Source organism: Acanthochromis polyacanthus, chromosome 8 (genome assembly GCF_021347895.1).
Source record: "Acanthochromis polyacanthus isolate Apoly-LR-REF ecotype Palm Island chromosome 8, KAUST_Apoly_ChrSc, whole genome shotgun sequence".
In the NCBI taxonomy this organism is placed as follows: domain Eukaryota; kingdom Metazoa; phylum Chordata; class Actinopteri; family Pomacentridae; genus Acanthochromis; species Acanthochromis polyacanthus.
In genome coordinates this window covers 16,068,752-16,079,767 of record NC_067120.1, presented here as the reverse complement: position 1 = coordinate 16,079,767, position 11,016 = coordinate 16,068,752, and the positions used below count along the sequence as shown (strand labels likewise).

Below are 11,016 nucleotides of genomic sequence, written 5' to 3'. Positions count from 1 at the left end.
TAGCCATTACTCTGACAATATGACTGTAATGGAAGTGGAGGTGCCACAAGTGAGCGCCAAAAAGACGGAGCCCAACTGTCGTGTTCCATAAGGCCTTCCTATAGACTTTTCACACTAAGGAGACTGAGGCAGGTGTAGGCATCCATGTTAACACATCCCTCAGTTTTTTTTGGGCACTGTGCAGTTGGAGATGTAGATGTGTGATTGTGTGGTGTGGAGCTTGAAATCTGATGTTTTGTTTGGATTTATTGTGACTTTCATTACATATTCATCAGGAAATGTGGATTTCTTACCCCACAACACGAGTTACACTACTCACAATTCATTGCTGAAGATTTAATTAGTGTTTTGCAGGGGTATTGCTGAGTGAACTTTTAACACAAGGGCACAATCTGGGTTTTTTGCAGCCCCACAGAAGAGAGATTCCTCCAGCAGAGTTGCTCTAACTTGTGAGTTGCTCTCTTGGTGCTTAATTGCATTCGTTTTTCGCCAGAATCCACTGCAGTGTAGCATAGTGAAGTGGCACATCATCACTTTTTACGTGGTATTATTGTTCAGTAGTGAATCATCTATGACTGCGTTACGTGGCACTTAACATGCACAGAGTGAGTAACACTGTTTTTTTATGAATCACTGAGTCTAAATCCATTAAGAGCGTCATTTATTTCGAGAAAGGGCAATGACATTTTAAGTGAAGAGTCTGAAAACTTAAACCAGACAATTATTTATTCATTCATTGTATATCCTGTAGTTTGAATTTCATACTTGCACTAAAAGGAAGGGAAAAAAACTTAAATAGCGACAAAGAAAGTATCTGTTAGTACAAATCTGTTCCTTAAATACAAAATCATTTGCAATATTGTCAGAAAAGAGCATCATTTTAGGAGTATAGCGGGACTGTATGGAAGCAATACAAATCAGAATAATATAATTCGGTGCATCATGATATCGTTGTACAAAACCAAAGTAAGTAACTCGCTGCCAAGCAAATCAGAAAACAAGCAGATTTTGAATTTATATGCAGTTTTCTGTCCAGTTAGTTACAGTACAATGTACACAGTGCACAGCAAGAAAACAAAAGAATATATGTATATATTTATATTCATTCTCTACAAGTAGTCTATATTTAATACAGTCCTATCAACAAGTTAAGCCGTATCATGCACAATGTTGCTGCTTAAGCTGCCTCACACGCTGCTTCTTGTCCCTGTACAATCGATTATGGTATTTACAAATTCAACAAATATTCTACAGGTCTTTAAAAAAAAATAAAACTTGATGCAAGTTAAGAGAAAAGAAATCTTGATCCCATCCAAAGGCCCTCAAGTGTAGTTAGTACAAATGAACCACTTTTGCCTAATAGGAATTGAATAGCTAATGTACACACATCCGCGCGCACACACACACACACACACCCTCACAGATATCCATTCATTAATACACTGCAGAAATACTATCTAGTACTGTACATAATGGCTGTAGACTTTATGCACCAGAAGTTATTTCAACGATGTTTTAATCTGATCCAATGTAGGTGCATTTCACTTCTTGGAGGAATCAAAGTCAGTTCTGTGTCTCAAGGCATTGGGAGGCATCTCAGAAAAAAAAGAAAGATGTCAAGTTTGTATGAATTATTCTTCCGTCCTCAGAGTCCTCTTGTTAAGTTTGCCTCATCCATCCTTTGAACTTCTGCCGTCGTACGGTTGTCTCTGTTCCAATCATTGAACTCCAGAAAGAGACTTCAGAACTGAATCATTGTTTTGAAGAAAAGGCACTACCTGCTGAAGGAGCACGGCAGGGGAGCACTGAGGCAAGCTGTTACACTCTCAGTGCTCCCAACTGGCCTTCAGACTGAGCTCATAGGAGGAGGTCACATGCAGGGCAAAGGTTGGGAGGTCATGTGACATGCCATGCAGCATTTCAGATTCCTCCTTAATAGGTGCAGTCTGACAGTGGTGACAGATGAAGACATATTAATGCAGCAGTCTCAAGCATGCCGTGTGCACTGCTCCCAAAACCTGCCTTGTGGATTGTAAATGCATCACGGTGAATGTAATACACCCATTTGATACATTACATCATGAATGTATTACATTATGACAGATTCCGGTACAAGCTTCTGTGTTGGAAAAAAAAAAAACATGAAGTAACAACTATTTACTGTAGACACTGAACAGTATTTGAACATACCACATAATATAATAACCATCAACATAAACAAATATAGTTCAGACAAGCACTGCATAGTCTATATGAGATTTCAGGTAAGAATGCAACACTTGTTAATATCAAAGTGTTAAGTAATATATGGATTTAGGTAACATCAGGTATTTTGTGTACTGTTAAAATCAAAGTTACGGTTGAGCTACTTCCTTTCTAGATGCTGCTTAGGCGGTAATTATGTAGGTATGAGTTTCCAAGCTTCTCCCTAAAGATTTCCAGTGTCTTTAACGAGTCTCATGTGTGGAACTGGGGATGGATGTGTGATCATAAAGCCATGCTGCGTCGGGACAGCCCTCTAAGAGAAAAGTGGGGATCGAGGGGGATGTGAGCAGTCTGAGCAGCACCTCACATGGCCTGTGAGGACTTGTTGGCTACACAAAAGAGTTCAAGGAGTTCATGGCATTTATAGGGGACGGGGCCTCCGAGCTCTCATGGCCCTCAGCAGTGTCCCTGCTGGCACTCTTTCCACTATACTGGCCGATAAAGGAGCCATCCTCGTTGAACTGTCCGTCTCCTCCTTCCCCGTAGTCAACTAAACTGTCGTCACTGTCGTCTCTCTTAACTGTCCCATTAGACGGCGTGCGGCTCCCTTTTAATGGTTTATGGTCCTCATTGTCACTGAAGGAGAAAATAACATGCAGGTGTTACAGGTGAGATGGTGTGACAGACGCAACAAGGAGATTAGTGATCACTTTTTTAGATGGAGCACTGAGCTGCCAATTCTCGCTTTTGCCACAACCGACTGAATTTGGTAGATAATGGCAAAGTCAGTCATATGAATGCGTAGCAGGGAACATTTTTGCTCACTGCACAAGAATCACATTTGAATTTGTCTTGCTCCATGTCTAAAAAATGGAAGCTATGAATGATTAGTTGGTTTCCATCAAGCAACGGGGGAATAAAGCTCAAGCAATCATACCCTGTTCAAATTCCCCCTGAAACCAAATATGAAGTGGTAAATGTGCTGTTTGACAAAAGCATTTCCGCCCTCCCTCCCCCAAGACAGAGGTTGTGATGAGAAACAGAAAACCCAACGCAACGATGTGAATAAAACTTGGAAAGCAAGGTTTCAGCCAAACACCCCCCGAAGCAAGCATGATAATAATCACAAATTGGCAAAATGCATGAAAAGTCTGCAAAGAAAGTTTTCTTTGGACATCAGAGTGTTGAAAACATTCCACATACATGAACATCAATGAGATATGATCACAAAGCCATCATAATGCTGCAATGTTCTGAAACTGAAACGCAGTAGATAATAATCTGAATCCATTTAGGGGAAAGGACTAACACAGAGAGAAGACTGATTTGAATGACTTATCTATGCACTGCACATGATGAAGGCTTTATGACCAAATATTAAACTTGATGACAGCTGTGAAACCTGGTGAGCGTTTTTCTCCACAGTGACTCAGTGGCACTGACCTTTTTCACATGCTAGACTCACAAAAAGGATGAGCCCCGACCCTCCAACACACCATCACCGTCCCTTACCTTTCCTGAGACCTACATCCCTTGCGGTCGGATGGGAACCTCCAGCTGAGATCCCACACAAACCGTCATTCCCACACATTATTGCACTATGCACACACTTGAGAAGGTTGAATATGTCTACATTAGCGTGGCACTTTTGACAAGTAAACGTGCCACGTACAGTACAAGTACAGTTCGAACTTAAAGTTTGCTCCCCTGCAGTCAAACAGACCAGCTCAGTTGAGTTAAGTTATGCCTTTATTGACATACTGTAAGGTTCCAGCTGAGCATAATGAAACAGCATGGATTTAAAGAATACTCTCACAAAGGCACTATAATATTTGTACACTTTGCCTTGTGATTTGTCTACTGTTCTTTGAGTTAATATCCACTGGGGAGGTCCTCCTGTTGTGTAATTTCTGTAGATTTCTAATTTAATATCAACAAGACCAAAACCAATAATATACTGATTCCACAAATAATTATTGTCTGAGTAGGAATAGTCTGATAGAGCTTATAAATTTTAACCATACACCTCAACTGCTCTTCAAAAACACATATGGGTCACATTGTTTCACTGGGCAACATGTTCCTTCATTACAGTGAACATGGACAAAGTTAATAAGCCAATAGTACATTTACCGTCCTGGTGTATTAAATATTTAAAAACACAACAAATCTGCCACTGAATAAAATCTCCCAACAAACATACTGTTCAGTCTTTTGAGTGACCCCCCCCCAAAAAGACCACACTCTTTAGTTGTTCTAAGAAGATTTAAAGCCTTTTCTGAAGTAAAAGTATATATTTGTGACATGTTTTTAAAGATCTTAGTCTTGAGTGGGAGTTGGAATCGAGTATAAAGAGATACACAGTAAAAAGAGATAAACTCCAATATTGTTGGTTTTGATCTCTGGTCTAAATAAAAATGTGTGTCCCCAGTCTGATCCAGTAAGAATTACTACTGGTCAAGAATAGCTACTGGCCTGTTCAAAACAGCATCAACCAGCTCCTGCACAGTCAGTCACGATTGCTTCCCTCAAACATGCGGATAGTTTCATATTATATCCATATGCATATATATATTTATATATACTGTATATCTATATATAAATAATAAACCCATCCAATACATCATTGCCTAGAGCAAATTCTCATACAGTATATCAGATGTTATAACCATGCATATCACATATTTTTCTATATATATATGTATTTATCACAGCATAAAATCCATTGAACAGATTTATGTATACATAATACAAAAAGGAATATAAAATATAAAAGCAAGACCATCTTATAAATTGACTTATAAAAAACAATATTCAAAAATGCTAGATATACAGAATTAAAGTGCTTCATTCTTCTTTATTCGACGTGCGGTTGGAGAAGCGGCCTAGAAAGAGGATGCTAACAAGCATAGCTGGATAACTGCTGTCAGTTAGCAGAAATGATGGTTTCAGTGGTTTTCAATCCTATCAGGGTCATGTATGTCAGTAGCAATACACTAGGCAAAGTGTTAATACTATATATACTGTACATACAATGTATATGAATAGCTTATTAGTTGGAATGGGATTCAATGCTTGGGGTCGGTTTAGGATGTGTTGCAAATGAATCTAGCTTATGGATTTTTTCCTGACAGTTTTATTTGAAACCATCCAAAACCCTAAATCCCTTAAACCTGAAGAATCCTGCTTCTCAAATGACACCACAATGCCATATGAAGCACACACAGAAGAGTCCAAGACAAGCAGCATCCAGGACGTCCCAGAACCCAGACAAAAAAAAAATAAAAATCTTGTGCTTCACGGTGGCGGAAGTTCAGATCCCGGGTACTTCCTCTTGATGGTATGACATTTTGATATTCGTGATTCTGGGTCATTTATTTGTCGGCTGTAAGGGTTGAGAAGAGGGAGGGAGTGCAGAGCTCCCGCCCAACCAGAGAGAGAGAGAGCAGATCTGGGCAGAAAGCGGGCACAGGGCAAGGGTTGATGGGTAAAATGGGCTCTGGGGGCTCCAGAGGCCGGGGCACTTTCTCTCACCTGTATTCCACAAAAGTACAGTCATCGTCTTTCATGGGCTGGAACTCTGGGTCTGTGTGGGCGTCCTCCTTCTCTTTGACTGGTAAGATAAAGGAAAGCATTCAGACAAACCAGCTTATAAAACACGCTCAGAGAGAATTTCTTTTCTTCTTTTTTCTTTAAATGGAATCGTGTATAGGCAGCAAGAATGAGAAAAATGTCTAATTAGAATACAAAAACATGAGAAGGACGTCGTTTTAGTAGAAATCTGTCTTCAATCTGTGGCTGTTTAGTGTGTTTTGAGAGCAAAAATAACCAAAACTTTAATTCTCAAATCCAACCAAAAGCATTAAAGTGTGACTTTATGTAAGAGTGTTGGTGCATGGTGGTGGTTGTGCTGCTACCCACCAGGGTATTTCCCTCCTTTATTCCTCTGGATGAAGCAGATTATGAGAAGAATCAGGATGAGCAGAGCGATGGCACACATGAGGCCAATGAACCATCCCTGAGTGGCGATGTCCACCTGTCTGCTCGCCACAGCTGGCCCGAAGAGGAGAGAAAGAGTTAACATTTAGAAATGCACTCCTTTCCCATTTTTTCCCCAGTGGCAAGGGGGGAAATAGACTCAATTATCCATAATTATGTGCTAAAACAAATATGGAACAACAAGTCAGGGTTACGTTTTGTTTTTGCAGATAATGTGTCTACTACAGTAGTTAGAAATTTCGCTCCATGAGTGGATCGTGATTTCACATTGTTACTGAAAAAGACAACTTTCATGTTAGTTAGGAGACTCCTGGATTATATTAATGGTGACTTGAAGCCACATTGGTAGTAGTACACAATCTAAGCACACAATCACATACACACACAGACAATCACAATTACACACAAACACGCAGGTTTGCTGTGGACGATATTAGGTTGGAGATTACAACACTAAACACATAGTGACCTTCTATATTAGCATATCTGCTTTTTTAAAGTCCCGAATCTACAGCAAGACTGACATTAAATATGCTGAAATTAAACCATACAGTCATGCATGCTGCTATATGATGCCTCTACATCACTACAGTACATGCCTGGCATACAGAGTGACCACAACACATCTGTTAAACCCATGCTCAACTGGGTAGAATTACACAACGGCACAAACTACTACACACTCTACACAGTGCAAGGCTCGGCTCAGGTGGATCACGACGGAGGCGACCGCCTGGGAACTGCCTCACCTGGGACCGTGACCAAAAGCTCCTCGGAGCAGTGGAGCAGCTGGTCTTGGTGACCCTTGGTCACCAAACGCACCCTATAGGAGAGGCCCTCCTTTAAGCCTTTCAGCATAAAGTTCTGAGAGCCATTCACCAGCTCTTTCTGCCACTCCTCTTCTCCTTCACCTGCAGGAGGGACGTTCATGAAAGAGGCATGTTTGAGGGAGCGAGCACAAATTCAACTGGGCCGTAAAGATCAGACATTCTAGGAGCTAATTGGCTTTAAAAAAAAAAAAAAAGCATCTACTGCTATGGTATTACACTTGAGACAACAGTTAATATTCATGGAGTTTTTAAAAATCCATTAAGTTTCTGAATGAATTATTATGGTGTCCCTGAAAGCTCAACACACTGCAGCTTCAGAAAAAGTATGCAAATCAAGAAAAACCGTTTCAGCAGTTCGGCAACATGTGCAGCATTTTAAAAAAGCTGAATGGGTAAATATCGTAGAGTCCAGAACAGCTGCACGGTCCACAGAAGACACTGGAAATGAGGTACAAACAACACAATAGTCCAGGGAGACAAATATGCCCATCATATACAATACTTTACAAAGCTGTGGTTCTATTATTCATTTCCATTGTGTTCTGTTCGACTTGCAGCGTTTCTGTATTGGACTGGGTTTTGTTGGTCCAGGTTTTAATAGTATGTCAATGCATTTAGCACAAAGCTTGCCCTCATGGTTTGCACCATTCAGCAAAATGGTACACGAAACAAAGGATTAAGGCACAATTTATGGAGACACATTAATGTCCTCTTTGTGATGAATTGTTGGATCATTTAGCCACATCAGTATGTCAAAATCCTAACACTTTTGAGAGGGGCTGCACAACATCTAGATGCGCAACACTCACACTGCAGGAAGAGCAAATTAATTCCAATGCCTGATACAAAATTAAACTCCGACAGTTCTCATTTTCCATGTCGAATTAAATTAATCTGTGACCATTTAAGTCAGCACCACAAGGCTCTGTATGATGAGAGCAAAGCCAGATATGAACGCAGTCGCTAGCTGGAAACTCTTCGTCTAAATGCTGTACAAGTGTTGCCAAACTGGCGATGATTTCTTGTCCGTTTCATTCTGTTTTTGTCTACCTGCATGAGTTGTCTTAAAGTGCAGTGCATTGCGCTGTCGGGGCCACTTGTTCACGTTCATGCAGTAATGAGCTTAATATGAAATGTGCTGTGACTGCTGATCACATGATTGCGCTTTTGATAACAAAATTTTCTAAATTACTGGAATCTATTATTATGATCTTCCCTAATTGAATCCATTAAACAGTAGGTGCGAGAGAGCCATACTACAACAGCACTGTGGTTTTCATGCTCGCGGCAGGTGAGTAAAAACAATGGAGAGCACTTCAGTCAGACCCGGCTGGCATAACAAGAATGTTTGCGCTGCTTTTTATGATGTTTGTCTACAAAAGTTCCATCCAGATTGTCACGGGAAACACACACAGTTCTAGACATTAGCAGCGCTGTGTAATTAGCAATCCAATCACAGAGAGGCTTGTTTATCACATCTGGGTCTACTTTGGCAGGAGCCAGCATCAACATGAGCCAATATTTCTATTCACCTGCACAAGCCAATAATGAAGTAGGAGTCTCTTGCCACCTATGCATGGAACTGACACGTAAGTAGGTGTGTTGTTTTCCTTACTGTCTTTTACTACGTATTCTACATAAACGTTTTTCTCCAGGCCCCAGTACTCCCAACTGATCAGGGCCCCGTCGTCACCAACGGCGTAGCTAACGTTTCCAAAAGGACTCGCTGAGCACACAAGAGAAAAGACAACCATCAAGAAATGCCTGCTATGCAAAGGACAATCCTATAATCTGCAAGTCTAATTCTCTGCTGTATTTATAGTCCCATTGCATGCTCTTAACATCACTGAATCGAGACCCTCACAACCTTACACAGTAGCAAATCTGGACATCATACCACCAAAAACACAAAGCTAATCATATGACTGAATTTTGCTGAAATCACAACAGAATCTGTACCCTTGTGGGGTGGACGGCGCGGTGGAGACCATGCAATGGGATGAGAGGTTTGGGTGTTCCCTGTGAACAACATGAAGAGGGGGTAAAGACAGAACCACACACATACGAGACACCCACAGAGACGCAAACATTTTTTCACAGCAGAGCAGACACTGAAGTCATTATACACAGAGAGCACAGTTCATTGGCATGCCAAGCGAACCCTTGCCATGCAGCAGGAAAGCGTCGCCAGCAGCTGCCATGGAAGAGGTAAGAAGGGGTCAAAGTAGCCAAAGGCGCAGTGAAAGGAAAAAAAAAGAAACTGAAAAAGCAGCCGAGCACTTTGAGCAGACTCATCTGGCTTTATCGCACGGCATGAAAAAGGCACATGTCACACAGCATCTTTATCTATGTGGCTTTGAACTTTCCCCAGCTTTGAACTCAGCCAAGCGTTTTGGCGGGTCGCAGAATTTGATAGAGGCGAGGGGGAAATTGCTCAAAGATGAGGAGGACATGCTTGCGGTGGGTGTGGCCGTATCTGTGCAACGCCACATCTACGTCAATCTATGATATTAGAGCTTGTACAGAGAAAAGAGATGCAGAGAAACAACAGGACATGGGGTCATTATGCCCCCAACCTGCGTCACGTTTATATCACTGAGACAGTAATGTGTTCATGCTGTGTAAGGGTAAAGTCAAGTAGGGTAAAGTCAAGTAAAGACAAGATGCTCAGTCTGACAGCAGCTGCGTAGTAAACATGAGTCATCTTGTGTAACAATGTAACTGGATCACACTCATATAATTTAACGTGGACATGGATGGACAGCTTATGTATTTCATGCAATGCAAAAGGCTAAAAAGAAATGAAATATTGTGCAGTATTCTGAACATTTAACATACACAAGTCACATATTCTGATGGAACAGTCTGATGCGATTATTTTCATGATCAAATAAGCTCCATTACGTTCTGGAGAATTCATGCTATTGTCTATTACATGCCAGTAAGTCTTAAAATTGTTTGTTTTGTCAGACTAGCTGTCCAAAACCACAGATTTCTGTTGTATTTGATTTGTTAGAATCAGCAAACATTGAGCAATTTTGTTTTAAAATATGCTCTTTCTTCTAAATTGTCATCTAGCGTTTCTGTTAATTAATCAATAAACTGACTGCATAAATGTTTTTTTCAGCATAAGCAGTGTGTAATACAAATAAAATGGAAACATGTTGTACAACTTTTCTTCGGTACACCAAATTTTATACAACATTCATTATTTTTCTCTTCATCAGGGCGGTATCTGAGGCCATTTTTGGTTTCCTGAGATGACTTATAGATCATGCATATGTGTGGAGTTTGAGATTGGGTGAATATTTACTCCTCAGGAATAAGAAAAATGAACCTACAGTAATACAACTAATATTCTCCTCTATCAGATACAATCTCTGATCTTCAGTTCAACTTTGAGGGAACAATGTGTTGGGTATTGGAGAGTTTCCTGATTTTCGAAGGACACCAAATGATGGATAAATTGATGGGATTTTTGGATCCTCTTTCCTAAATTATGCAGAGACAATCGACATTCATCAGCTTCGATACTCATGCAGGCTTCATGTGGGATAAATATGAGTGTTATTTCGGTAGTAGTCTTCTACTTGTCTGTATTTGATGACTTACCTTCATCCATGACGGGGACAACTTCCTGAGTAATGTCGGGGCCTGGTCCAGTGACTGTTTTGGCACTCAAATAAAACTTGTAGCGTGTGCTGTACTTGAGGTTGGGCAAAGTGATTGAGGTCTCATTGGCGGCCAGGGCCACCTCCTCCAGTGGGCCCAGTTCATTGGAGTTATTGACTACAGAGGCGAAGGATGGGCGACAAGAATAATGGGATGGGGGGTGGAAGTTGGGAAGCAGTCAGGTAAGTTGAATAGAGATATGAGGAGGGCGGGGTTGCAGATGGAGCGTCATGGATGAGGAAGGTGGAAATGGGAGCATTTGGAGCACAGAGGTGTAGGGTTCAGAAATAGAAGGTAGGAGTGACCAAAG

At 40.9% G+C, this 11,016-nt stretch overlaps 1 protein-coding gene across 10 annotated transcripts in view; it reads right to left on the bottom strand.

The window, feature by feature from the left end:
• Positions 1-708: 708 nt before the first annotated feature.
• Positions 709-11,016, bottom strand: part of LOC110950279 (neuronal cell adhesion molecule-like) — an 85,313-nt gene continuing 75,005 nt past the window's right edge. For 4 of the 10 annotated variants that reach the window (XM_022192756.2, XM_022192759.2, XM_022192762.2 and 1 more), the window contains 7 exons: positions 10,647-10,823; positions 8,994-9,053; positions 8,650-8,760; positions 6,954-7,115; positions 6,127-6,258; positions 5,740-5,818; positions 709-2,841 (listed from right to left, as the gene is read on the bottom strand). In XM_022192756.2, coding sequence (XP_022048448.1) covers positions 2,595-2,841; positions 5,740-5,818; positions 6,127-6,258; positions 6,954-7,115; positions 8,650-8,760; positions 8,994-9,053; positions 10,647-10,823 — 968 coding nt within the window. In that variant the 3' untranslated portion in view covers positions 709-2,594. The remainder of the gene's footprint in view (positions 2,842-5,739; positions 5,819-6,126; positions 6,259-6,953; positions 7,116-8,649; positions 8,761-8,993; positions 9,054-10,646; positions 10,824-11,016) is intronic. The other 6 variants (XM_051951476.1, XM_022192765.2, XM_051951473.1 and 3 more) reach the window with 5 other exon arrangements.